This window comes from Leopardus geoffroyi, chromosome C2, assembly GCF_018350155.1.
Source record: "Leopardus geoffroyi isolate Oge1 chromosome C2, O.geoffroyi_Oge1_pat1.0, whole genome shotgun sequence".
NCBI lineage: Eukaryota > Metazoa > Chordata > Mammalia > Carnivora > Felidae > Leopardus > Leopardus geoffroyi.
The window spans coordinates 109,641,551-109,668,076 of record NC_059333.1 but is presented as its reverse complement, the minus strand read 5'-3'; the positions used below and the strand labels follow the sequence as shown (position 1 = coordinate 109,668,076).

At 36.9% G+C, this 26,526-nt stretch overlaps 1 protein-coding gene across 1 annotated transcript in view; it reads right to left on the bottom strand.

Moving 5' to 3' along the window:
• Positions 1 to 1,962: 1,962 nt before the first annotated feature.
• Positions 1,963 to 26,526, bottom strand: part of STRIT1 (small transmembrane regulator of ion transport 1) — a 38,001-nt gene continuing 13,437 nt past the window's right edge. Inside the window, exons 3-5 of the mRNA XM_045503197.1 lie at positions 5,031 to 5,226; positions 2,164 to 2,259; positions 1,963 to 2,066 (exon numbers count right to left, since the gene is read on the bottom strand). Coding sequence (XP_045359153.1) covers positions 2,168 to 2,259; positions 5,031 to 5,043 — 105 coding nt within the window. The 5' untranslated portion in view covers positions 5,044 to 5,226 and the 3' untranslated portion in view covers positions 1,963 to 2,066; positions 2,164 to 2,167. The remainder of the gene's footprint in view (positions 2,067 to 2,163; positions 2,260 to 5,030; positions 5,227 to 26,526) is intronic.

The window sequence follows — 26,526 nt, the reverse complement described above, 5'->3', positions numbered from 1 at the left end:
ATTCAGTCAAAAATGTCAAGAAACAGTTAACCCATCATACCCTTCTCAAATAGGTATAACTGCACTTTGACAGAACATACACTGAAGATTTTGGAAACTTAAAAACATAAGCTTCTATGCCTTATAAGATCTGTATGCAATCATCTACTCAGATGTATTATTCACAGATCACTAGTCACTTCTTTGAGAATTCCAATCCAGCTTAAATTGCTTCAACATCTTTAAAGTTCAAACTTAGAACACCAACATTGTGTATTCAAGGATATTGTAGGGGGAAAATAATTACCCTTTTGGTGCATATTTAGTAGTTGTCTAATTTGAATTATAGTCTATACGTTGAAAAGGTAAGAAATGGATTCACCAATAAAGGGCTTAAATTTAATAAAGAAAATAAAATTCACATATGTGAAAATATTAGTGGACAAATAGTACTATGTATCATTATACCTAATGTAATTAAAATATATAATATGATATGATATAATATAATATAATATAATATAATATAATATAATATAATAATATAGTGCAATTTTTTTGCTGCAGCCATAAACAGAAAAGTGGCTGGGACTTACCAATGTAAGCTGTCGTGGATCAATGTCTATATGTATCAGGAGGAATGCCTACATATACACATACACTGTAAGTGTGTTTTCCAAACTTCTATGATAATAAAAATCACCTGGAGAATTGATTTTTTTAATAGGCTTTCTCCAGACCTACCAAAATAAACTCTTAGAGAAGGAGCTCAAGAATCTGTATTTTTAACAAATGACTCAGTCAATTCAGATCAGGCAGGTTTAGAAAACATTGTGGTCCTCAAAACAATCCCATGAGAATATTATTATCCTTCTTTTATAGTTGAGAAAACTGAGGTTAGAGAGATTAATTAACTATTCAAAGGACTCCCAAGTTAGGATGAAGCAATCTGACTTCCAAAATTTTTGTTCTTTTTTACTGCGCTTTCTTTGTTCTCTGAGAAAATGATCAGGTTGGATGTGGAAACAGAAAAATAGAAAAATTCATTTCTATTCCTCCTTTAAAACGTTACCTTCTGTTTTAAAGTGCTGGGGAAAAGAATTTTGAGCCCTTGAATAAGAATGTGCATATTGATACAGCCCCCTCCATTTTATAGAAAGGTAGAATACATAATTCTGTACCTGGCTTTTTTCACTCAACACTTTGACCTGGGGATGACATCACATCAGTATATAGAGACTCCCTTCATTCGTTTTCACAGACGTCCAAGTAACACATTATGTAGCTAGAACTCAGTTTATTTAGTCAGCCCCCTGTTAATGGACCCTTGGCTTGTTTCCAGGTTTTTGCTATAACAAATTATGCCTTAATGAGTAGGCCTGTGCAGATGCCATTTTGCACTTTTACCAGTGTGCATCTGTGGGAAATGCAATATTCTTAGAAAAGGAATGGCTGAGTCAGAAGTTAAATACATATTTAATTCTGATAGATATTGACTGTCAAACACCTCTAAAAATTCTGTACCATTTTTAATTTCTAAAGGCAGTATATGAGCATGTTTTATTCCCCACATATATAAAGTCAAACATCTTTGTTTTGTCCCAGCTACAAGGTGAGCGATGGTTCTCCAGTGCGGTTTTAATTACACTTCTTTCATCATGAGCAAGAGGGGAAGGGGAAGTTTATATTTACATCTTACTTTCTGTGAACAACGATCTCTATTCATCTCTAGCTCATTTTTTCTATAGGGTTTTTTTTGGGTGGGCACCCCCCCTAAAATTTTTAATGTAATTTATCAAACTTTTCCCTATTATAGGTTATGCATTTTTAGTCAACGTTTGGAACATTTTTCCTATTCCCAGGTTATAGAGAAATTCATCCATAATTTCTTACAGTTCTTATTTGTAGTTGGAATTTTTAAAAGTTCCTGAAAAGATTTGTATGTACACCAAAGTAACAGTTTACAAATCCAAGGTTAGAAAGTGATGTCAAACATTGCAGTTATTTACATGAGAAATGTTTAATAATCTGTCATGTTCATGTTTTTCTTAATTCTTCTAAATGAAGTCAATCTGAAGTCTTCTTGCCTGTATGATAAAATGTTCCATTAGTAAAACAGAAAAGATTATTCTGGAGTAACATATGGTCTTTATGAATAAACATACTCAATTATTGAAAACTTACCTTTCTAAGAGAAGACAACATAAACCATTATGATGCAGCCCACAATCCAGCCAATCAAGAGAAGAATAGGGACCAGAAGGTGTGATAGTGTAGATTCTGGTTAAAAATAAAGAAAAGAAAACAGAGTAGGTAGGTCATTTTGGCATCATATCTTCTGAAAATAGAGAATTTATTTGAGAGAATAAATGGAATCTGGTAATATCAAGAGGAAAAAAAATACACTCTTCAGTCACTCTCAGACATGATTATTATCTTCTGTTTTACAAAGGGTACATGAGACTCAGCTGGGTATTTAAAAGGAAAGACCTGTGTTCAAATGATAGGCTTTCCTTACACAGTTATGCAACCTTGGGCAACTCTGAGCTTGAACTTCCCTATTTGTAGAGATAATGAAACTTGTGATATCTACCTCCCTGAGTTGTTGAGAGGATCAAATGATACTGTGTATGTGCAAGAGCTTTGCAAACTCTAACCTTCCTGTGTGTGTGCCTAGGGTACACAAAACACATCCCTGCATTTGTTCAAGAACACAGAGAGCAGCTGTTTACATAGAAACCATCGAAAATGACTTTTGAGGCAATTCCTCCTAAACTAAATAATCATAATATAGGGAAAGTTATTGAAAATTGTTGTTGGGGCGCCTGGGTGGCTCAGTCGGTTAAGCGTCCGACTTCGGCTCAGGTCATGATCTCTCGGTCCGTGGGTTCGAGCCCCACGTTGGGCTCTGTGCTGACAGCTCAGAGCCTGGAGCCTGTTTCAGATTCTGTGTCTCCCTCTTTCTCTGACCCTCCCCTGTTCATGCTCTCTCTCTGTCTCAAAAATAAATAAATGTTAAAAAAATTAAAAAAAAAAATTGTTGTTAGCCTTCATAGCTGACTTTAATCCTAAGTATCATAGGAAAAGAAAAGCATTATACCTTATATGATCATTCTCAACTAGAGAAAAGAGATTCTATTTTGTTAACATATTCAATAGAGCAACCAACACTGATCCAACACACATAAAAGACTTTTAGAACAATGATTACTCCTGTGTCTATTTTGAACTCTAATCTGAAGAAAGCAATTTATAAAATTATCTTTTAAATATTCATTGTACATGCACACCACACAAAAAGATTCAAAAAGAGCACAAAAAGACATCATATAGAATTAATGTCCACACATTAAGGACTTAGATATACTCTTAAATGAAAAGCACAATTAGGTTTTGTACCACCAGCTAACAAAGAGAATGCATATTCTTAGCAATTGTGTGCCTGTTACCATTTCTATCATTTTAAAATGTGAAGTTTTTTTTCAAGTACTATTAAAATCATCAGGAAAAGAAACACTTCTAAAATTAGGAGCTCCTCTAATAAAAGCAAACTTTGTGCAGTTAAAGTGAATTTTAATACTTTAAATCTATCTTTCCAGGAATGTTGGCATGTCTTTTAACTCTCACAAATTCAACGGGTTTTCCTTGCTTCTCCATCTCGCTTTGACCTTGAACAAAGCATTAACCACTCATGGAAAAACCTTTGTCTTTACCTGCCTGTGGTATTGCTTTAAGTATAAAGCGAACATTGTGATATGCCCTTTACTCTCATTTGGATGAAAGCCTTTTTATGAATTAAGGTGCCATTACAGTTGGAGTACATAGCAGTAATTTTTTTGAACTGTTCATATATGCGATTTCACTTTTTTCCCAGTTTCAAAGAACTTAAAAATTAATACGAATATTCTAATTGAGCATTTATAAATATCTTATACAAGCATATTTTTGTACGATTCTAAAATTTACATATAATAAAGCCCTAAAAGTATATATCTCATTGTTTACTACTCATTGTAAAACAGTACAGTTGACTGCATTTCAACACTCAGAGTATGCCTGCATTTGTGTTCTTTTAACATGAATATTTTAAGTTTTACCATAATCTGTAGCATTGTTTTGAAATAGGAATATATAGGAACACAATATACTTTGCATAGGTCACTTATATTATGGCACAAACAAGCACAAAACTTCTTTTTAAATATGAAGAGTGATTTCAAAATGCTTCTCTCTGTCCAATTCTGAGCATGCCCAAGAGGTTATACCTGGAAGTATCCTTAAGGGCACTGTGCTCTGAAACAAGACTGTCTGCATTCAGAATCTGCTGTCACCACTTCCTATGATCACAGGCAAGTGACTATACTCAGCTATGCCTCAGTTTCCTTATCTGTAAAATGGAAATGAAGACAATACTGCCTATCTCATGAGATCATTGTCCAGATTAAGAGCAAACAGTGTAGTGTAAAAAAGCATTTCTTGGATACAATATATATTCAGCCCCTTCTGTCATAGTAGAGTCAATCATTTTTCTTAAATATAACACACATTTTAAAATCAGAAAATAAGAAATTCAGATCTGAAGCATATCAGAAATGACTAAGTCCATTTTATTTATTTTCACTTTAGAGGCAGAAAACAGGCCCAGAGAGCTAGCGGAGCTTCCCCAAACTCACATGGCTGATCTGTGGACAGCCATGAACTGAGGACAGAATCAAATGTCCTCAATTCTGGTCCAGCACACCACAATACCTCGAATCTTGTATAACACTCGAGAATAACTGACTCCCACCTCTTTCAAAACAAGCATGAACAAATTAAGCTCTTTTGTTTGTTTGATCCTTTGAAACTACATGTAACATACAGACATAATCCATAAATTGTACATTGAATGGCTTTTTTCGTAGCCATGCTAACATATATGATGAATGCCCATTTAGCAGAGATACCACATTCTTAAGAATAACTGAGAAATACTAAATACTGGGGAACATAAAATAAACCAGGGAGCTTGGGCCTGTCTTACCAAGAGGGTCTGATGCCTTAAATCTTACCTTTTTCAGCCATTCTTCCTGTTGCTGGGTGGGTTGGTCAGGGCCACACTCACCTCTTCGTAATTGTCACGCACCGTCTCTTTGAACTTTAAATAGATATCTGAAGAGTGTGGCAGCTGCCTCTCTCCTGACTGCCAATTGTCTGCAGAGTGATGTAAGGTGTTGGAGAACAGATCTCCCCTGGCTCTTCTTTATCCTGTTATCATGGAGGAAGCAACGGGCTACATAAGCTAAACAATTAAAGAAGTTGAGCTATCCTAACCCAGAGATGGGCAGATTTTTAATTCACCCAATGCCTTCAGGCAACATGGAGAAAATGTTTAGGAAAGGGGGTGTACAGAGGAAAAACGGCATTGCACTTAGACAAGTTCTATCAAGGAGAGAGGGTAATCTACTGGGGGAAAAACACTTTGTAGTCGGAAAGACCTGGCTTCAAATTCCAACTCTGCTATTTCTGTAATGAAGGCCAAGTTGCTTAACCTGAGTATCAGCCTCTTGAATTTTAAAATGAGAATAGTGATACCTTTCCACAGTGGAGGGGTCATAAAGAGGAGATGAAAAAGCTATGTGGAAATACAGACATTTATTACATTACAGGATGCAAAAGATAAAGTAAATTAAGTGGTGCCCCTCACTGTGAACCATTCTAAAAACAGAACATTTTAATATAAATGTACTAGAAACTAAAACAATGAAAGGCTGGGGTATTGCCTAGAATTTTCAGAGAGCAGTCATAAGCTTGTTTTTATTAGCAATGTATAAAAATAGGACATCCCATTTTTCAAAGTCCAACCTGGTTTATGTAATATGACCTAGACTGTGCTCTAGATTCTCACTGGAATAACTTTAATTTTCAGGTCTGGATGGAAAAGTTTTGCAAAATGACCCTGTGACCAACTTCTCAAAAAGTCCACCACGAGATTAAGGGTGTCCTTCTTGAAAAGACAAGAGTTGCCTGACCAAGTCTACCTCCACAGAGCTCCGAGAGGGAGGTGTCCCTGCAAATGACCACATCTCATCACTCACCAGAATCCACCCATGGTTCTCCATCTCCCAGAAAATAAAAATCTGAACTCCTCATTGAGTACCTGAAAAGCCTCATCTTCCTACTTTCCCACTTGCAGTGACGCCTCAGCCACAGTGAATCCTTTGTGATATATGAATTCGGGATGAATTGATTTTTTACCTCAAGTCATATCCCTATAATTAGACTGTGCAGCCAACAATCTGGTAAGTTTATTACATGATTATGCAATATGTTTATGTTATATCATTCAAGCACAGTTGTCATCTCTCTCTTTCTCTATATACAATTTAAATATATTTTTAAAAATGCCTGGGTATACCAGGCAGAAGAGAGACTTGTAATATCTATGTAACAAAATCCCTGGTAAAGTCCATTTTTTTTAATACTAAATAATTATATATTGATAAAAGGTTAATTGAGGCAAGATAAACAGAGATAGAATGAAAAAGTGATTAATCTCACTTAAATACTGATTTTTTAAACTAAATAGATTCAAATGAATACCCTATCTTAAGACCAAAAAAAAAAAAAGATATTAAAAAGAAACAGTGACATACCATCCAAAAAACAAATATACATATATACTAGTATAAAACAATTTGCCTAAAGTGGTTAAAAACACAACGTATGAAAACATTTCTACATTAAAATTACCTTAAGCTTTCTTTTTTGATATAAAATTGACTATTATTAACATTGCTACCAATTTGAATTTTGAGGAGGAATTACTTTATAACTCATCATTTATTTTTGTTTTCTACAGAAAATGAGGGGGGTGGGGGGGGGGGGCGGGAACTAATTCAATGAACATGAATTGCCCAGATCTCAGAAAAGAGTTCAGTCTAGAATCTCATTTCTTTGGTATCCCATCAGTAACTTTTAAAAAATAATTATAATGTTTATTCAGGAAAAATGTTTTATTCACTAATAGACTGAATTCACTTTGAACTCACAAATGCAAGGGCCTCTTTTGACAATTTTCTAATCTTCCTCTTAGGGCATACCATTTAGGAATGTTTTACATTTCTACTTTGCATAAAAATTTCTTCATGAGTTCTCAAATCCCTTATTATCAAAGTGACATTAGATTCTTCCAGGGCACTTAAGGTAAAAAAGTCAAATATTTGGCTCTTTATTCAAGACAAATCGTAATTCTTCATTTTTCTAATTTTTTCTAACCATTAGTGTCTGGAATTATAGTAGATAAATCTTCACATGATAGATTAAATGGACAAATTCCTCGTAAGACCTTAGCTTACCCAAACTGATTCAAAAAGAAAGAAAATTTGACTAGACTTATAACAAGTAAAGCAATTGAAGTGATAATAAAAAAAATGTTTCACAAAGAAAAGCCCTGAGGGGCGCCACGGTGGCTCAGTCGGTTAAGCATCAGACTTCAGCTCAGGTCAGGATCTCGCATCTTGTGAGTTCCAGCCCCAAGTCAGGCTCTGTGTTGACAGCTCACAGCCTGGAACCTGCTTCAGATTTTGTCTCCCTGTCTCTCTGCCCCTCCTCCACTCACACTCTGTCTCTCTCTCTCTCCCTCTCAAAAATAAACATTTAAAAAATAATTAAAAAAAAAAAAAAAAAAAAAAGCCCTGGAACAGGTATCTTCGCTGGTGAATTCTACCAAACATTTAGAGTTAACACCAATACCTCAAAAACTATAGAAGAGGAGGGAAGACTTCCCAACTCATTCCCAACTCATTCTACAAGGCCAGTATTACTCCAATACCCAAACCGAAGATATTATAAGAAAAAAACTACAGACCAATCTCTCTAATGAATATAGGTGAAAAATTCTCAACAATAAACTGACAAACCAAATCCAGCAACATACAACATCCTGAATTACATCCCAGGACCAAGTGGGATTTAACCCAGGAATGCAAAGTCAGCACAACATTCAAATACCAATTCATGTAATACACCATATTAATAAAATTTTTTTAAAAACCCAAAAAACAAAACAAAAAAAAACACATGATCATCTCACTAAATGCAGAAAAGCATTTGACAGACTCCAACCAACCAATTGGTAATAAAAGCGAACTTCCCCAACCTCATAAAGGGAATCTACAAAAACTCACAGCTAGCATCATATTTAATGGCAAAAGACTGGATGCCCCCCGCCACCACTACCAATATCATGAATAAAACAAGAATGTGTACGCTTATACTTTGATTCAATACTGTACTGGAGGTTGTAGCCAGGAGAATTAGGCAAGGAGATGAGATAAAAAGTCATCCAAATTAGAAAAGAAGAATTAAGCTATCTTCATTTGCATATAACATAACCTCATATACCAAGAAATCCTTAAGAGCCCCTTCTGCACACAAAAAAACTTTTATTTTTTTTAATTTTTTAATATTTATTTATTTTTGAGAGAGAGAGAGAGAGAGCATGAGCAGGGGAGGGGCAGAGAGAGACACACACACAGAACCAGAAGCAGGCTCCAGGCTCTGAGCTGTCAGCACAGAGCCCTATGTGGGGCTTGAAGTTGTGAACCATGAGATCACGACCTGAGCTGAAGTCAGATGCTTAACCAACTGAGCCACCCCAGCTCAAAAAACCCACCCCCCAAAAAACTCTTTTAGAAGTAATAATCAAATTCAGCAAGATTGTAAAATATAAGATCAACATGCAAAAGTCAATTGTATTTCTACACAATAGCAATGAACAGTTTGAAAATTAAATTAAAAAATAACATTACAATAGCATCAAAAAGAATAAAATACTTAAGAATAAAGAATAAATTTAATCAAAGATGTATAAGCCTTGTAACTAAAGACTAACAAACCCTTGCTGAAGGAAATTAAAATCTAAATAAATAGAAAGGCATTCTGTGTTCACGAATTGAAACAATATTGTTAAAGATGGCAGTACCACTCAAAACAATCTACAGGGTGACTGTATTCCTATCAAAATACCAATGGTCTTTTTTACAGAAATGGAAAATCTAATCTTAGAATTCATATGGAATTGCAAAGGACCCTGAATAATCAAAACAATCTTAAAGAGGAAATACAAGGGACTCACTGATTTGAAAATGTACTATAAAGCCACAGTAATCAATAATGTGTGGTACAGGCATAAGGAGAGACATACAGGTGAATAGAATAGAATTGAACATCCAGAAATAAATCCACTCACTAGTGGTTAATTGATTTTCAACTGAGGTGCCAAGACAGTATATTAGGGAAAGAATAGTCTTTTCAACAAATGGTGCTGGGACAACTAGTCTTCTACATACAAAAGAATGAAAGTGAACTCCTACCTCATACCATATACAAAAATTAAGCCAAAATGAACCAAAGACCTAAATGCAAGAGCTAAAACTATAAAATCAGAAGAAATCATAGGGGTAAACAGGCAACAGTTTCTTAGATAAAGAAACATACATAAAGTACACATAAAGTACAAGCAATCAAAAAAGAGAAAGATAAATTGGCCTCATCAAAATTTAAAACTTTTGTATATCAAAGAATACCACTGAGAAAGAAAAAAGATAATCTATGGAATGGGAAAAAATATTTGCAAATATATCTGACAATGGTTTAATATCCAGAATATATTAAAAAAAAAAAAAAAGTCTTACAACTCAACAAGAAAGAGACAACCCAGTTTAAAAAGGGCAAAGCATTCAAATAGATTTTTATCCAAAGGAAATGTATAAGTAGTCAATAAGCATATGAAAATACACTCAAATCATTAGTCATTAGAGAAATGCAAATCAAAACCACAATAAGATACCACTTCACCCCCACCAAAATGGCTAAAATAAAAAGTTGCACAATAACAAGGGTTGACAAAGATGTAGAGAAATTAGACCCCTCATACAATGCTGGTAGGAATGTAAAATGGTTCAGTCACTCTAAAAAACAGTTTTGTAATTCCTCAAAATGTTAGATATAGAACTACCTTATGACCTAGCAATTCCATTCTTAGGTGTATACCAAAAGAATTGAGAACAAGTATACAAAAACTATATACAGAAGTTCAGGGCAGCATTATTCATAAGGCTCAAAAAGTAGAAACAAACCAAATATCTATAAACTGATGAATAGATAAGCTAAATGTGGTATAGCCACACAGGGTAATAGTCAACCATTAAAACATGTTTTGGTACGTCCTACAGCATGGTTGAACATTGAAAATACCATGGTATGTAAAAATGTCATATTGTATTGCATGATTCTGTCTATATGAAATGTCCGCAATAGGAGAAACCATAGAGACAGAAAGTAGATTGATGGTTGCTCTGGACTGGGGGAGATGGGAATGGGGAGTGATGGCTAAAGGCTATTGAGTTTTCTTGGGGAGTGATGAAAATGTTCTGGAATTAGATAACAGTACTGGTTGCACAACTTTGTGAATATACTCAAACCACTGAATTGTACACTTTATTTTTCTTAGTGTTTATTTTTGAGAGTGAGAGAGACAGAGCACAAGTGTGGGCAGAGAAAGAGGGAGACACAGAATCTAAAGCAGGCTCCAGGTTCTGAGCTGTCAGCACAGAGCTTGATGCAGGGCTCAAACCCATGGACTGCAAGATCATGACCTGAGCCAAAGTTGGGAGCCACACAGGTGCCCTTGAATTGTATACTTTAAAAGAGTGAATTTTATGGTATGTGAATTATACCTCAATTTTTTAACAAGTTCAAATTAGTTCTTGAAACAAAAAAGTTTTAGAAAAGAACCCCAGACCTCGAAGGCAAAAAATCAGGGAGAGGTGAAACAGCATTGGGAGAAAGGACAACAAGGAGTTAGTGTGACTCCAGCAGGGTGAGCAAGAGGGATGGCAGTAAGGGAAGAGTCCAGGTAGTAAGGAGGCTTTATCAACTATTGTTAGAATTTTGTTTTTTCCCTCTGAGTGAAACAGGGAGCCAACAGAAAGTTTTGAAGAGAGAGATTACATGATCAGACCTATAGTTCTGAAGTCTCATTTGTGGCTGTTTGAGACCAAAGGTAGAAGCAGAGAGACTTGTTAGCGACTATTGTAACGATGCAGATAAGAAATGGTGGAGACTTGGACCAGGGTGGTGGTCAATTCTCATCAAGAAAGGTGACTATTAATGAGGGCAGAAAGTAGTGTGGCACATTTACAAAGGTGTGACTAATATGGTTTTGATAGGTTGGGTGGGACTTTCCCCTATTATGAATTTTTGTTGACCAAGTTGCTGTGTCAAGAAATTTGTGTGTTCAAAGTCCAAGCAAAAGGTTCAGCAAATTGCGATAGAATGTATTGAACAATATTTATCCAATCTGAGGTGTCCAAAATATGAAATGTATTGAGATTAATGAGTAAGAGGCAACAAAGGATTACAAACTACGTGATCCTCTTCCCTGGGACTCCTTACATGTCACAGAAAAGAAAGAGTGGCTCAAAGCAGTAGGGACTATGATAGTGAAGGAGGAGGGACTCAGGATCAAGTTTGAACACCATCTCTGGCAATCGCTGTGTGAACTTAAACAAGTCATGTGTACTCTGAGTCTATTTCTTCATTTGGAAAATGAGAGAAATAGCATACAAGGTTGTTGCAGAATTAGAGATAAATGGGTATTATGTGCTCAGCGCTAGCCTAACACGTAGTAGATTCCCAATACATGATATTTATTATAATTAAATTATCATAAGCAGAGATAAAGACGAATGAGAAGCAACATGTACAAAGAACTAGATGTTCCCTGATACATGTAGCCACAGTCATTCCTGAGGGTTGTCTTAGGTTATCTTTTCATCCTCAGGCTGCATAAGGCGGGTTGTAGGAGTCCATTTTTCAACTCCCACTCACTTCCCAATGCACTTCTGATTTAGCTTCTGCCTGCATTTTTCTATTAAAACAGCTTGTTCCTAAGATCATGAAGATCTATTATCACGTAAATTCCATGTGGCCAAAGTCCATGGAAATTTTTCAGTCCTGATCTTACTTACTGATGACCTCTTGGTGTCACTTGGTTACTTTATTCTTCTTGAAATTCTTTCTTGGCTTCTGTGGCATCAGATTCTTCTGACTTTTCCCATTTTTAACTGTTCATTCTTAGTCTTGTATGTTTATCATCATCTACCCAAACATTAAAGATTTGTTCCTTGGTAAATAGATCAGAACAGAGGTTTCGGGATACAAGAAGATGATTTGGAGAGAGCCAGTAAGTGAAATCACAAAGTCATGTGCATTTACAAGGCCCTGAGAGTTCCTTTCAGGGCCAGCTTCTTGGTATGCAACCTGTACCGTCATTTAGGACTCTGTGCTAAAAAGGCCCCCATGCTTGGCTTAATGCTCTGATGTCAGTGTCTTGAAATTCTTAATAATTTATCTTTGCTCTTGGGTTTCATCAGAGTTGATGGAGAAATGGAGCATGTGCACAAGCAGAAGGATATTCAGGAGACTGTGTATGCGTGATGTATCGATCCAGCCACAGCTCGAGTATGCGCGGGCCCAGGCTCTAAGTCCTGTAACAGCATCCACATGGCAGTGGACACTGCGGGCAGGCCAGAGCCTCGGACAGTGCAGAGCTGTGGGGAGCGGAGTTGTGGGGCCAGGCTGGGACCTGGGCAGAATGGAGCCCATGACAGCAGCAGGCATGCATGGAAAAGTGAAGTGACTTTTCCAATTTCACAGTCAGCCTCCTTACTTCCAACCTCTCACCTTCCTGCTGCTTTCCTGGTATCCATGACCTCTTTGGTGACATGACATGTTCAGTGATTTTACATGATTCATGACATGATGTGTTCAGTGATTAGATATGAGAATCCTTTATTAGCCTACTGTAAAGTATAAAGGAATTTAAGGAAGAAGGCTGATAGATACCCCAAGGTGAGCATCTATGTATCCATTTCTTATTCTAAGACATTTTTCCCTAAACTTCAAGCCGTTGCCACCAGTACCCCCACCTTGCAAAACAGTATATGAAATATGATTTCAGTCTGAATCTATTTCTTGAATGTTTTCATATAGATAAAGACAGAGGTAAATATAAAGTGTTTTTTTCAGTGTCATTCTTAATATAGTACTCCTGTTCTTGGAGTCCATAGCCTGAGCAATCTCTACTAACACAGACACAAAAGGTGCTATTACTTCAGATTGATGTTTATTGACTGGGTTGGATGGTTTCATCACCCAGAGAATCTTTGTGTTTCAAAGATGCATTGGCTATCAAAGGGAATTATCTGCACAGATCTGATAGATTCCAATAGTCTTTAAAAAAAAAAAAAAACTCAGTACTGAGTCATGACAACAGGTTGAATACATGGATGGTAGAGTCACAGTGTCAGGAGTTTGAATCTCTGCTCTACTACTATGCTATTCATGAGACCTGGAACAGGTTACTGCCAGAAAAATTCTTCATACTTGGAAAGAAGGCAGACAGATAGAGGCAGATTCTTTCAGTATCACATAGGGACAAAGGTCATTCAAGGATTGTCAAGACCTGTACTGTGTTCACCTCATTTATACTATTGATTAAAGTTCCCATACTTAGGGAATTTACCTGATAACTTGTACATTTCTGTCCAGTAGAGATTCAAGTAATTTATGCCCAATGGAGCAGATAACCCCAAATCTCAATGGCCTGCTGGACATTAACCAGTTCTATATCTAGTTCATCAATCTCATCCTAGCACATCTTTCTTATGTTGATGGTAAATACACTCTTAATGCTCTTTGAACTGATCATAACATCTTTTTCCCTCCTTAATTATGAATTCAATAAAATATTTGATACAGGTCCTTTTTATATTTGTCTGAGAGTTCTGATTTTATCTTTTTGAAAATTATGCTTTAACCTGACTTTACTCTCTTGGCCTCAGTTTTCTTGATCTGTAAAACAGAGATAAGACCAATTTATAGGATTATCATGAAAGTTAAGTGGGAAAGGTATATAAGGCACTTTGCACAGTCTAGAGCTTTGAAGGTGAGTTTGTGAAGAGAGTACAAAGCAGCTGGAATTGGGGATGTGGTCCAGTTCGTCACTGAACACTTTAACACCCACATTTTACATTCTTGCCTGAAATGATTTTCTGCTTCTATAATCACATTCTTAAAAACCTTATTTGCTGACCCTTTGCTAATTATACACTTTATACCTCATGGAAATAATGTCCAGTGGGAACTATGTGTGGGAGCTGGGTGACCTTCATCACTGAAAGCTTTCCAGTGCTTGTTTCCAATAGTGCTCAGGCAGGTGTAGGGTTTTAAAGGCCCACGATATTGTCAATCAAATAAATTTAAACCAAAAGACAAGTTTTTTCTCAGAGACCATGCATTAGCATTTCTGTATTTTCAAGTGGTAATTTTTCAGAACAAAAAAGGGGACATGAAAGCTGATATTTTCAATGAAGGATATGCTGAGGAAACCTATTCAGTTGTAAACATATTCTGTAAACTGTTTAACACTTTCCCCTCCCTAAGAACTCTCAAAACTATGGAATCAAGTTTCTGATATTTCCCATTTATTTTTATTAAAAAAAATTTTTTTAACATTTATTCCTTTTCAAGAGAGAGAGAGTGTGAGTGAGGGAGGGGCAGAAAGAGAGAGGGTGACACAGAGTCCGTAGCAGGCTCCAGGCTGCCAGCACAGAACCCGATGTAGGGCTCGAACCCATGGACCCTGAGATCATGACCTGAGCCAAAGTCAGATGTTCAACCGACTGAGCCACCCAGGTGCCCCCTGATATTTCCCTTTTACTACCCAAAGGTATACACCTATCTCACCCCCAGACCCTAAACAAAAGGAACCCCAAATTTACCCATCAGAGCCAAAGGGCATTTTTATGGTTGAAGAAGTGTGGCTAGTTCTCTCCACATGGTGGCAAAATTACTCCTGCTGGGGGCTGGGCTGTGTAAAAAACAGCAGAAAAATGCTCCTCTCCCAACAAACACCCATTCCACACAATCTTTGAGAACTATAAATATAGGGTTGAGCAGCACAAAACCACAGAAGACAAATAGTTAAATAACTGTACTTTATGAACTACTCAGAACTCCTGGACAAACTGTTCTCAATCCTAAGGCTTTAAGCTATAAGAGAGCAGCTTAACACAAAACTCAAAGGAGTGAATAATCACCATGCTTGAAGGACAGAGCCATCCTTGGCCTGCACATTTGCTCTGGTCCAGTGACTACATTTTTCTCCCAGCTCTTTGAGCATGTGCTGTCCCAGAGGACCTGTGCTCCCCTTGCTGGCCAACATGCCTCCCAATGGGAAAGCCCTCATGGAGGCTTCACACAGCCTCACAAGTCAGAACCCCCGGGAACACTACAGAATCTATAAGAGTCACCCCAGGAGTAATTCTGTTACCTACACCTAGCCCTTCCCACCAGCATTCTGGTTCCTAAAACTATTATAATAGGAGACAAAATCTTTCATTCTATAGTTAAAGTTATAACCACTTTCTTCTTTACTGTATTCTAAATCTCTATACATTTAAACCTATTTTCCAACACTTTATCGTGACATTTTCAAGCACATGGCAAAGTTGAGATAGTTTTACATAATTACAAAATTTCCCATCTATGTGTACAAAATTTCATCAATCCATCTGATTTTTTGATTTTCTGATTTTTTTCAAAATAAACTGCAGATAGCACTCTTGCCTTTGAATAGTTTAGTATGCATGTCATTGGACAAGAGTCCAATACATTTTAATATTTTTTTCAAAATAAACTTTATATACAGTGAAATGCATAAATCTTAGCTGTACATTAGCTGAATTTGACAAATGCATGTACCTCTGTAACCTAAACTCTTTTTTTTTTTTTTCATTTAAATCCAAATTAGTTTCTATATAGTATAATAATGATTTCAGGAATAGAATTTAGTGATTCATCACTTACCTATAACTCCCTTGCCCTCCCTAATGCCCATCACCCTTTTAGCCCATCCCCCTTACCCAACACCCCACCAGCAACCATCAGTTTGTTCTCTGTACTTAAGAGTCTTTTATTGTAATCTAAACTCTTATTAGGATAGAGACCTGAATCTATTTCTTGACCTACTAGCTTTTATTAGTAACCTGTGTATTCACATACAAGTAACAATCTGTTTTAAATATCTTAGCTTTAAAATATATTTTAAAATCTGCATGTCTCATCCCCCTTTGTTGCTCTTATTTTCAGAATTTTTTTGCTATTCTGACAGATTTTTCTCTTGAATTTTCAAACCACTTAGTTCCCACAAAAAAAGAAAAAATAATAAAAATTAAAAATTCCTTATCTTTAATTAACTTGCATTAAGTTTAGGATTAACTTGGGGATGTGTGAAACTTCATAATATTCCATGTACCCTTCCAAGAACACGAAATGCTTTTCTATGTAGTGAAGACTTCTTTTATGTGTTAGAATTCTTTTCATAAAATTCTTGCACATTTCTTCTTGAGTTTATTTATGGGTGGTTTTTCTAAATGTGTTTTTTCCATTATACTTTTTTATACGAATTTTGTATACAAACAACTTTCCAAATATGCTTATGATCGACAGTAATTTTCAGTTGATTTTCTTAGGTTTTGATATATAAATCATTATCTACAAACAATAATTTACCTTCTCTTTTCCAATTTCTATATCTCTTTCTCCCCCTCTGCCCCCCTACATTTATAGTTGCATCAATTAGAGCCAGGCTGTCATTAGACAGGCATTAGTGTTTTGAACAACTTTTATGTATCTCTTTCACAGTAAATGGCCTCTGAATATGGAAAATGGCCTTCCTCTTAGGGGGAGGGGATGGTTTTAGCAATTTACCTTTCCCTAAAAACTATTCCACTTCACCCCAATATTGAGTTGATCAAGAGTCAGTTACTTCCATTTCCTCAGTATCCATGGTCATTTCCCCATCTCCTTTATTATTTTGTATAATTATGCTTTTCTCTTTTTCACTAGTTTTTCAAAGAGTCAACTCTTGAATTTATTTTTCAGGCTTATCATTTTCCTGTTTTATATTCATTAATTTTTGCTTTTAAATTTCTTAGTTACTTCCTTCAACTTTTCTTGGGTTTATCTCCTTGTCTTTTATCTAATTTTTAAAATGTGATGCTTACTTCATTAATTTTTGTTCATCTATAAAAACATTTAAGGTTGTATATTTTTCCTCTGAGCACAGGTTTAGCTGTATCATGGGTTCTGATATGTCATGTTTTAATTAATAATGTTTTCTAGATATTCTGACATATTACTTTTGATTTTCTCTTTGACAAAGGAATTGAGAGAATTTTTAAATTTCTAAGTGGTATTTTGCTTTTAAAATGAATCATGGAGGGGCCCCTGGGTGGCTCAGTTGGTTGAGCGTCCAGACTCTTGATTTTGGCTCAGGTCATGATTCCAGAGTCATGGGATCCAGCCCTGCCCTGGGCTCTACACTGAGCATGGAGCCTGCTTAAGATTCTCTCCCTCTCTCTTTGTCTCTGTCCCCTCCCCTACGTGCTCACTCTCTCTCTGTTTCTGTCTAAAGTAAAAAAATAAATAGGGATGCCTGGGTGGCTCAGTCGGTTGAACATCCAACTTCAGCTCAGGTCATGATCTCACGGATTGCGTCCCACGTCTAGCTCTGTGCTGACAGATCAGAGCGTGGAGTCTGCTTCAGATTCTGTGTCTCCCTCTCTCTGTCCTTCCCCCACTCCTGCTCTGTCTCTCTCGATCTCTCAAAAATGAATAAACGTTTAAAAAATGTTTTTAAATAAAAAATAAATGAATCATGGAGTAACACTTTTTATAGGACAAAAATTTTAATATATGATACTAAGTATTTATGCATCTGTTCAGGGAGTGTTGTTTCCTATAAGTGCTAGCTTTGTATTTGTGACCCAAATACACTGACGTATTTATTCCTTAATTATCCTCTTTTATTATAGGAAATCAAGTCTCAGAGAGATTAAGCAATTTGTCAAACACCACATAGATCTCGGAATCAAAATAATAGAGCAGGATGCCTGCCACGGCCAACACAATCCTACCTCCCCAGACTGCATCACTAGAACCATATGAGGAAACAAAACACAAATTACTTACCATCTAGAGGAAATACATGCCCAACACACCACCATAAACATGCAGTCACTGAGGATGTCATGGATGCCCATTGAGAAATGCAGATAAGTAATTGCACATGTCCTACAAGTACAAGGCTTTTAGAGATTTCACATGTTGGGAGTGCTCCAGGACAGTGATTCTGCTTTTGGAGTTCTTTCCGATTTTAAGGTATTCCTCGAAGAGGTTCATTTCCTTGTTTCACTCTCACCATCAGGAATCCTTTTTCATACCCAACCTAATTACTTCATGCTGAGGGTTAGCTCTCTCTCCGGGATTCTTCAGAGATGGAGAACAGCTGGTCCCTATTCTCTGCATAATAACTCCTTGTAAATTTGAGGGAGGCCTTCCATAGTCATTGTCTCCGGGATAAATAATCCTAATCTCTAAATCCTACATTTTTGCAAAAATATTTTCTAAAAATGTGGTTATTTTCATGCCAGGGAAGGACAATGTTTATGCAGCCCACATAAGGTCGTTGTGTTGACCATTCATGAGCTACTGCATGGTGAGGTGGTGAAGGTCATTGCAACACGGTTGTTTTCTGGTGTCTCCAAGTCTGTTCAGGCCTCCTGTGGCCTTTTAACCTAGGTCATAAGCTTCAAAGCATTTGGCATCCATCTCCCACACTTAAGGTGCTGAGGAAAATCAAAGCCGTCTGGGTGGCTCAGTCGGTTGAGCGTCTGCCTTTGGCTCAGGTCATGATCTCACAGTCTGTGAGTTCCATCCCCATGTCGGGCTCTGTGCTGACAGCTCAGAGCCTGCAGCCTGCTTCAGATTCTGTGTCTTTCTCTCTCTTTGCCCCTCCCCTGTTTGTGTGCTCACTCGCTCTGTCTCTGTCTCAAAATAAATAAACATTTTTAAAAATTAAAAGTGCTGAGGAAAATCAAAATTGCACATGATGATGAAAGAAGATATGAGAAAAGCATGTAGACAGCAGAAAAATATGAGGTTTGTGGTGATTTGTGTGAAGTGCATTTATTCTTAGTTTTAAAAAGCAGGAAAACTTATCTGATAGCATAGAAAGGAAATAAAATGAACACCCAGGATCTGTGATAACAGAGTAAATTTTTTTTAAGGCAAGAAAAGAAAGAAAATCCATCCAAGTCTCTTCCCATTCAGAACGCTAGAATGATTTCAGGCATCTCTAGAAATCATATGATAATGACAGAAATCTAGCTGCATGTTAATTATAGAACAAAAAGTGGAGGGAATTGGGTTACTGTATGAAAGAATCATAATTACAGAAGTGATTTTTGTATATAAAATCAATGCCTACAGTATATTACTTGAAAAAATAATTTCTGTAAGGTTTCACCAATAAGTATTAGTAAAAATAATTATCAAGAGCTTTATTCATCCAGTGGCCCCACTAACACCTAGAACTTCAAAATCTTTCACTAGATCTTTATGGGAAGCAAAGAAATAAAAGCCTTTACATAAATGCATGGGAGATCTTCTGGTTTCTCCCTAAAGTTGTGTATCAATCTATCCACATTCCACCAGACAGAATTCAGTCACAAGTCTAATGCGAAGGAAGGTTAGTAAATATCATCTACCTGTGTGTCCAAGTACCTACCTAGTCTCTGCTACCGTATTTATCTTTATGACTAAAAAAATGCTTTGTGCATGGGTGCTTAATAATAACAAATTAATATTAATTAACAATGAAATTTGTATTAATACAAAGCCATATTTCCTTTGAAAAGTAAAATCTACTGCAAATGACATATCCAATAAAGGGTTAGTATCCAAAATATATAAGGAATTGATAAAACCCAACACCCTAAAAACAAATAATCCAATTAAAATATGGGCAGAAGACATGAATAGACCTTTCTCCAAAGAAGACATACAGATGGTCAACAGATACATGAAAAGATACTCGACATCACTGATCGTTAGGGAAATGCAAATCAAAACCACAGTGAGATATCACTTCACACCTGTCAGAATGGCTAAAATAAAAAACACAAGAAACAACAGGTGTTGGCAAGGATGTGGAGAAAAAGGAACACTCCTGCACTGTTGGTGAGAATACAAACTGATGCAGCCACTCTGGAAAACGGTATGGTGGTTCGTCAAATAGTTAAAAATAGAACTACCCTATGATCCAGCAATCACACTACTGGGTATTTACCCAAAGAACACAAAAGCACTAATTCAAAAGGATATAGGCACCCCTGTGTTTATAGCAGCACTATTTACAATAGCCAAATTATGGAAGCAGCCCAAGTGTCCATCAGCTGATGAATGGATAAAGAGGGAATGGTATATATATATATATATATATATATATATATATATATATATATATATACACACACACAATGAAATACTATTCAGCCATAAAAAAGAATGGAATCTTGCCATTTGTAATGGCATGGATGGAGCTAGAATATTATGCTGAGCAAAATAAGTCAGAGAAAGACAAATATCATATGATTTCACTCAGATGTGGAATTTAAGAAGCAAAACAAGCAAGCAAAGGAAAAAAAAATAAGAGAGAGACAAATCAAGAAACAGACTTTTCATTATGCAGAACAAACTGATGGTTACCAGAGGGGAGGTAGGTATAGGGGTGAATTAAATAGGTGATAGGGATCAAGGAGTGCACCTGTGATGAGCACTGGTGATGGATCGAAGTGTTGAATCGCTATATTGTATACCTGAAACTAATACAACACTGTATGCTAATTGGAATTAAAATAAAAATGTAAAAAAATAAAAATAAAGGGACACCTGGGTGGCTCAGTCAGTTAAGCATCAGACTCAATTTTGGCTCAGTTCATGATCTCACAGTTTGTGAGTACGAGCCCAGCAACCGGCTCTGTGCTGACAGTGTGGAGCACTTGAAATTCTCTCTCTCCCTCTCTCTCTCTGCTCCTACCCTGCTTGCCCTCTCTCTCTCTCTCTCTCTCTCTCTCTCTCTCTCTCTCTCAAAGTAAAATAAATAAACTAAAAAAAAGTATTTTTAATTAAAAATTAAAAAATAAAAAATAAAAAATAAAATAATCTAGAACTAGCATTTCGTATAAGGGCATCTACAAATTTCAGTTTAAACAATGTATGTCTCATACCTTATGAATGTATAATGAAATTTGAGAGTTGGCTAACCAAATTTTTAACCAGGATTTCTAAAAGAAAATAATTTAAAATAACAAAAGTATATATGTTACTTGATGTTTTTTCATACTTAGACTTTATTATTATCTATATTAGCTAATATAATATAGATTCCCTTTCTAGTTCATTTTTTAAGTTTTCTTCGTTGTGAACCTTTGAGTTGCTTGAATTTTAAAATAAAAATCATGCAACACTTACATAAATAATAAAATCATTATTCTTAAAAAATTAATGTAAAATCACATATTGGCTTTCTCTATATAGCATTTTAACAAGGAAGAAAGACAAAACAGCAATGCTGATCAACGGCAAAATGCTTTAATGTTTAATTTGACCTCTGACAGCTTTAAAGAGATGCTTTTAAAGCAGTTATTATCACATGCTTCTTTCTTAGGAAAAAAAGGGGGAAAACAAAGCTAACCTGTCTGTGATGAGTCTTACATCATGTCTCAAATGCTGGCGATTTGGAATTTACCAAGATCAACTGAATGTTTCTTTTTTTTTTTTTTTTTTTTTAATTTTTTTTCAACGTTTATTTATTTTTGGGACAGAGAGAGACAGAGCATGAACGGGGGAGGGGCAGAGAGAGAGGGAGACACAGAATCGGAAACAGGCTCCAGGCTCTGAGCCATCAGCCCAGAGCCTGACCCGGGGCTCGAACTCACGGACCGCGAGATCGTGACCTGGCTGAAGTCGGACACTTAACCGACTGCGCCACCCAGGCGCCCCTGTTTCTTTCTATAAGAAAGAAAAATAAATGGTTAATACCTTCAGCAGATCAATTAAATTACCAGGCAGCTATCTTCCTAACTGCCTATGCTGACATTGTTCTGAAATAACTATTAGACTTAGTTTAGCTATTGATAGTATATTGCTCAAAAATAACTAGTTTCAACAACTTCTATGTTTTTCCCCTTCATTCCTTTCTGAATGCCAAAGTTCCTTTCACTAATGGATTGCTTATGATATGCTAAGGAGTCCATCACCAGAATAAAGGTAGAGATGGAATGTGGTCATGATGAAATTGCTATATTCCATTGCAGAGGTGATAAAAATGCAAGGTGCCTCATAAGTATTTCTGACCCATTTGCTTACAGGGATGGGGGTATTGATGGTTTGGAAATCTCTGGCTGTAAAAAAGCATTTCAGTTTATTCTATGCCATCAAGTAGCCTTTTGTTGAAGTAGAGTTTCATGGGTGAGTTATTACTGGGAAATCTGCCTTTAGAACATTAGTAATGCAATAAATTCCATTCAGCCCATCTAGGTTATTTTGAGCAGAACTATGTCTAAATGAGCCAACTGCATTTCACCAAAGATATTATATTCTATTCAGAGGCTCATATGTGATCTTCTTGGTCCTTGTCTTTTTGAGATTCAGAATGGCAGAAATAGTCATGATGGGAGCTTCTTTTTAGGGAATTTCAATCAAAAGATGACATAAAAAATTCACTGAACAAAAATTTGTAGTTAAACCAAGTAACTGAACTGATCATTATAAGCTATTGAATCACATTGCAGCTCACGAAACTTGCATATGAGATCCATGAAGATATTTTTGTCTTGAATATGAAGGTTATAGCATGTTCTTTCAGATTTGTATGGACACCATGGAATCATAGTTCTATAGCTGTACCATGTATATCTGTTTTGTTTTCAAATCAGACTCAAAACACATTGATATAAGGGATGGCATATAAGAGGCATTTCAACTTTGGAGTCAGATGTCTTGTGTTTCAGTAATGGCTCTGCCACTCAGCTGTGTGGCCTTGGACAAATTACATAGCAATCCTGTGCCTCACTGTTCTCCTCTGTAAGAGGAAGACAATAAAAGTATCTATTTTTTTGAGAATTAAATGTTTTCTCCTACTATTATTATTCTCCTTCTGTTATGTTCTGACACACAGCATCCTGCAGAATAATGGGACCACAGGAGGCACTCAGTATATGTTCATTGAATAAATTGTCCCCAGTAGATTTCTTATGGCTATAGAGACATGTAGTAGTAGCCTAGTGTGGGGTAAGGGTAGGCAGGGATCGCAAGTTAGGGAGAACTGAAAACTCAGTTTATCTGAAATATAAACTTTACTAAGCAATTGTTTTAGTTTCTCATTAGTAAAATGGTACCAAGAATATGATCTTAAAAGATCATTGGAATTAGAAACAATATATGGTGAGCACTGGCAAAATATCGACCACTCAATAGATGATGGCTATCACCAGCTAACACTATGATCTATTTCTATTCCCAGAACACCTTTGACACTAAATGTCAAGGGTGGTGGTTGGTTTCCCATATCAACAACAAATTCTCCTTACAATTGAATTGTAATTCAGTTCTGACACTACCTGGAATTAGCACACCCACAAGAGTTTAGTCCCACAAGACTGCCACCACTTCACACACCAGTTTCAAAGTCCAGGCTTCCTGTACTTCTGACCCACTGGCTGTAAATGGAGGGTTCCCATGACCCTCTCCTCAGGTTTGATAATTTTCTAGGATGGCTCACAGAATTCAGGAAAATAGTTTACGTGCTATGACTGGTTTAGTCTAAAGCCTATAATTCAGGAACAGCCAAATGTAAGAACTATGCAGGGTAGGGTAAAGGGGGCAGCATAGAGCTTCCACACCTCTCTGGGTGCACCATTCTCTCAGCATATCAATGAATTCTCCAACCCGGAAGCTCTCTGAACTCCACTGTTTAGAATTTTTATGTTTTAGAATTTTTTAGGCTTTATTATTTCATTATGCAGGAATGATTGATTAAAGCATTGGTCATTGGTGATTAACTCAATTTTCAGCCCCTCTCCCCTCCCTGAGATCAGAGGGTGGGGCTGAAAGTTACAAACCTCTAATCACAGGGTTGGTTCCTCTGGCAACCAGTTCCCTACCTCTAAGGGTCACCTCTTTAGCATGACTCTGGTATAGTTGAAAGAGGCTTGTTATGAATTACAAAAGATGTTCCCCCCATCCCTTTCATTCAGGAAATTCCAAGGATTTTAGGAGCTCTGCCAGGAACCAGAGAAGACCAAATATACATTTCTCATTGTATTACAGTATCACACGAACATGTGCAGAATGATGCTATGAAGAATGACAACGCTGACCTGCAGACATGATCTCACCACATTTTATAAATGTCTACCTTGTGCAACACTGTGCTGGTGATATGGGCTTGAGAGAGATGGAAAACACATGACTTCTGTTGCTCATCGTCTGTTGAGAAGTTGGATTTTAAAAAGATGGTAAAATACATAATTTTTGCAAAGGCAAAGTCAAATGACAAAACTAAAGTTAGTAACAAGTTTATTGTCCTTTGTTGAAGGCAAAACAATCCATGGATTGAGGGAGTTCAATGTCTCACAAGCAGTGGAACTCTCTTCCTGAGGGATTTGGATCAAGAGCAAACTTTATAGAGCATTAGAAGTAGTAACAGGTTGGGGGGCCCAGGGGGCTCGGTCGGTTGAGCCTCCGACTTCGGCTTAGGTCATGATCTCACGGTTCATGAGTTCGAGGCCTGTGTCAGGCTCTGTGCTGACAGCTCGGAGCCTGGAGCCTGCTTCAGATTCTGTGTCTCCCCCTCTCTTTGCCCCATCCCCACTCATGCTCTCTGTCTTAAAAATAAATTTAAAAAACATTAAAAAAAAAAAAAAGAAGTAGTAACAGGGAGGGGTGTCTGGATGGTTCAGTGGTTAAACATTTGACTCTTGGTTTCAGCTCAGGTCATGATCTCATGGCTGGTGAGTTTGAGCCCCGGTTGGGCTCTGTGCTGTCAGTGCAGAGCCTGCTTGGATTCTCTCTGTCCCTTCCCCACTCACTCTCAAAATAAATACATAAACATTTTTTTTTTATTTTTTTTTTTTTAACGTTTATTTGTTTTTGAGACAGAGAGAGACAGAGCATGAACAGGGGAGGGTCAGAGAGACGGAGACACAGAATCTGAAACAGGCTCCAGGCTCTGAGCTGTCAGCACAGAGCCCGATGTGGAGCTCAAACTCACGGACTGTGAGATCATGACCCGAGCCGAAGTCGGCTGCTTAACCGACTGAGCCACCCAGGCGCCCCCATAAACATTTTAAAAAAGAAGTGGCAACAGCAAATGGGGCAAGATTGGCTGGTGCTGCATATCTGACCTCATTTAGAGAAATCAAGGAATAAGGAAATCAGTATTCGGATATTGGGTGACTGGATATATGTGTTTCTGGTCAAGGGGGAAGTTATAGAAACACAAAAATTGGTTTGCTGACATAGCACCTTGGTCAGGAGTGGCTTCATCTTGGACCTAAAATTTATTTCCACTGTGTGAATTTTCAAAACTTACTCAAGAGCAAGTAGAAAAACATAAATATAGATCAATAACCATATTGTAGTAAAACATGACCAGGCCTGTTTTGTTAACACCTTGAGTAGATACAATAGCACAGTAAAATATTTAAAACTAGGCTATATATAAGATGCTTTGTAAATATCAGGTACCTCAGTGGTGCAAAGTGGTACTCAAAAAAAATCTTAATCTGGAAACTGAGTAACATGGTTTAAGTGAAATAGAAATGTGTTTTTTCAGTACAGGTCCCTGAGATTTGATATACACCCACCCATACCCTGCCCCCCCACCACTCCTATCCCCTGTAAGAGGTGATATCAGGCAGTCAGCTGCCAGGCATGGATTCTCCAACCTCATAGACCCTTGTCTTCATGCGGACTGCTAAAGTCACTAAAGTTCAGCATTCCTTTATGAAAAGCAAGGGTGGTTCCAGAAAGTCCAATTTATTCACATCATCATTAATCTTTGATCTCCTTGTATCCCTTGAATTGCCTATTTGCTGGTTAGGAAGTCCAACATAGAAAAGGTTATGTTGCATAAGAAAGTTGTGTTTATTTTTTTAATGTTTATTTATATTTGATTTTGAGAGAGAAAGACAGAGACAGAGAGAGGGAGAAAATTCCAAGCAGGCTCCATGCTGACAGCACAGGGTTCCATCTCATGAATCATTAGATCATGACCTGAGCTGAAATCAAGAGTCAATTGCTTAACCGACTTGAGCCACCCAGGGGTCCTAAGAAAGTTGTGTTTAAAAAACAAAAAAGGTGGGGCTCCTGAGTGGCTCCTTCATTTGAGCATCTGACTTGTGGGATCAATCCCCCTATAGGGCTCTGTGCTGACAGCACTGAGCCTGCTTGGAATTCTCTCTCTCTTTCTGCCCCTTCCCCCATCCTCAAAATAAATAAATAAACTTTTAAAGAAAAAGGATAAAAATAAAATTTTATTGCTCAAAAAATAATTCTCATGGAACCTCAAACGTGGGATGACTTTTGTCATCT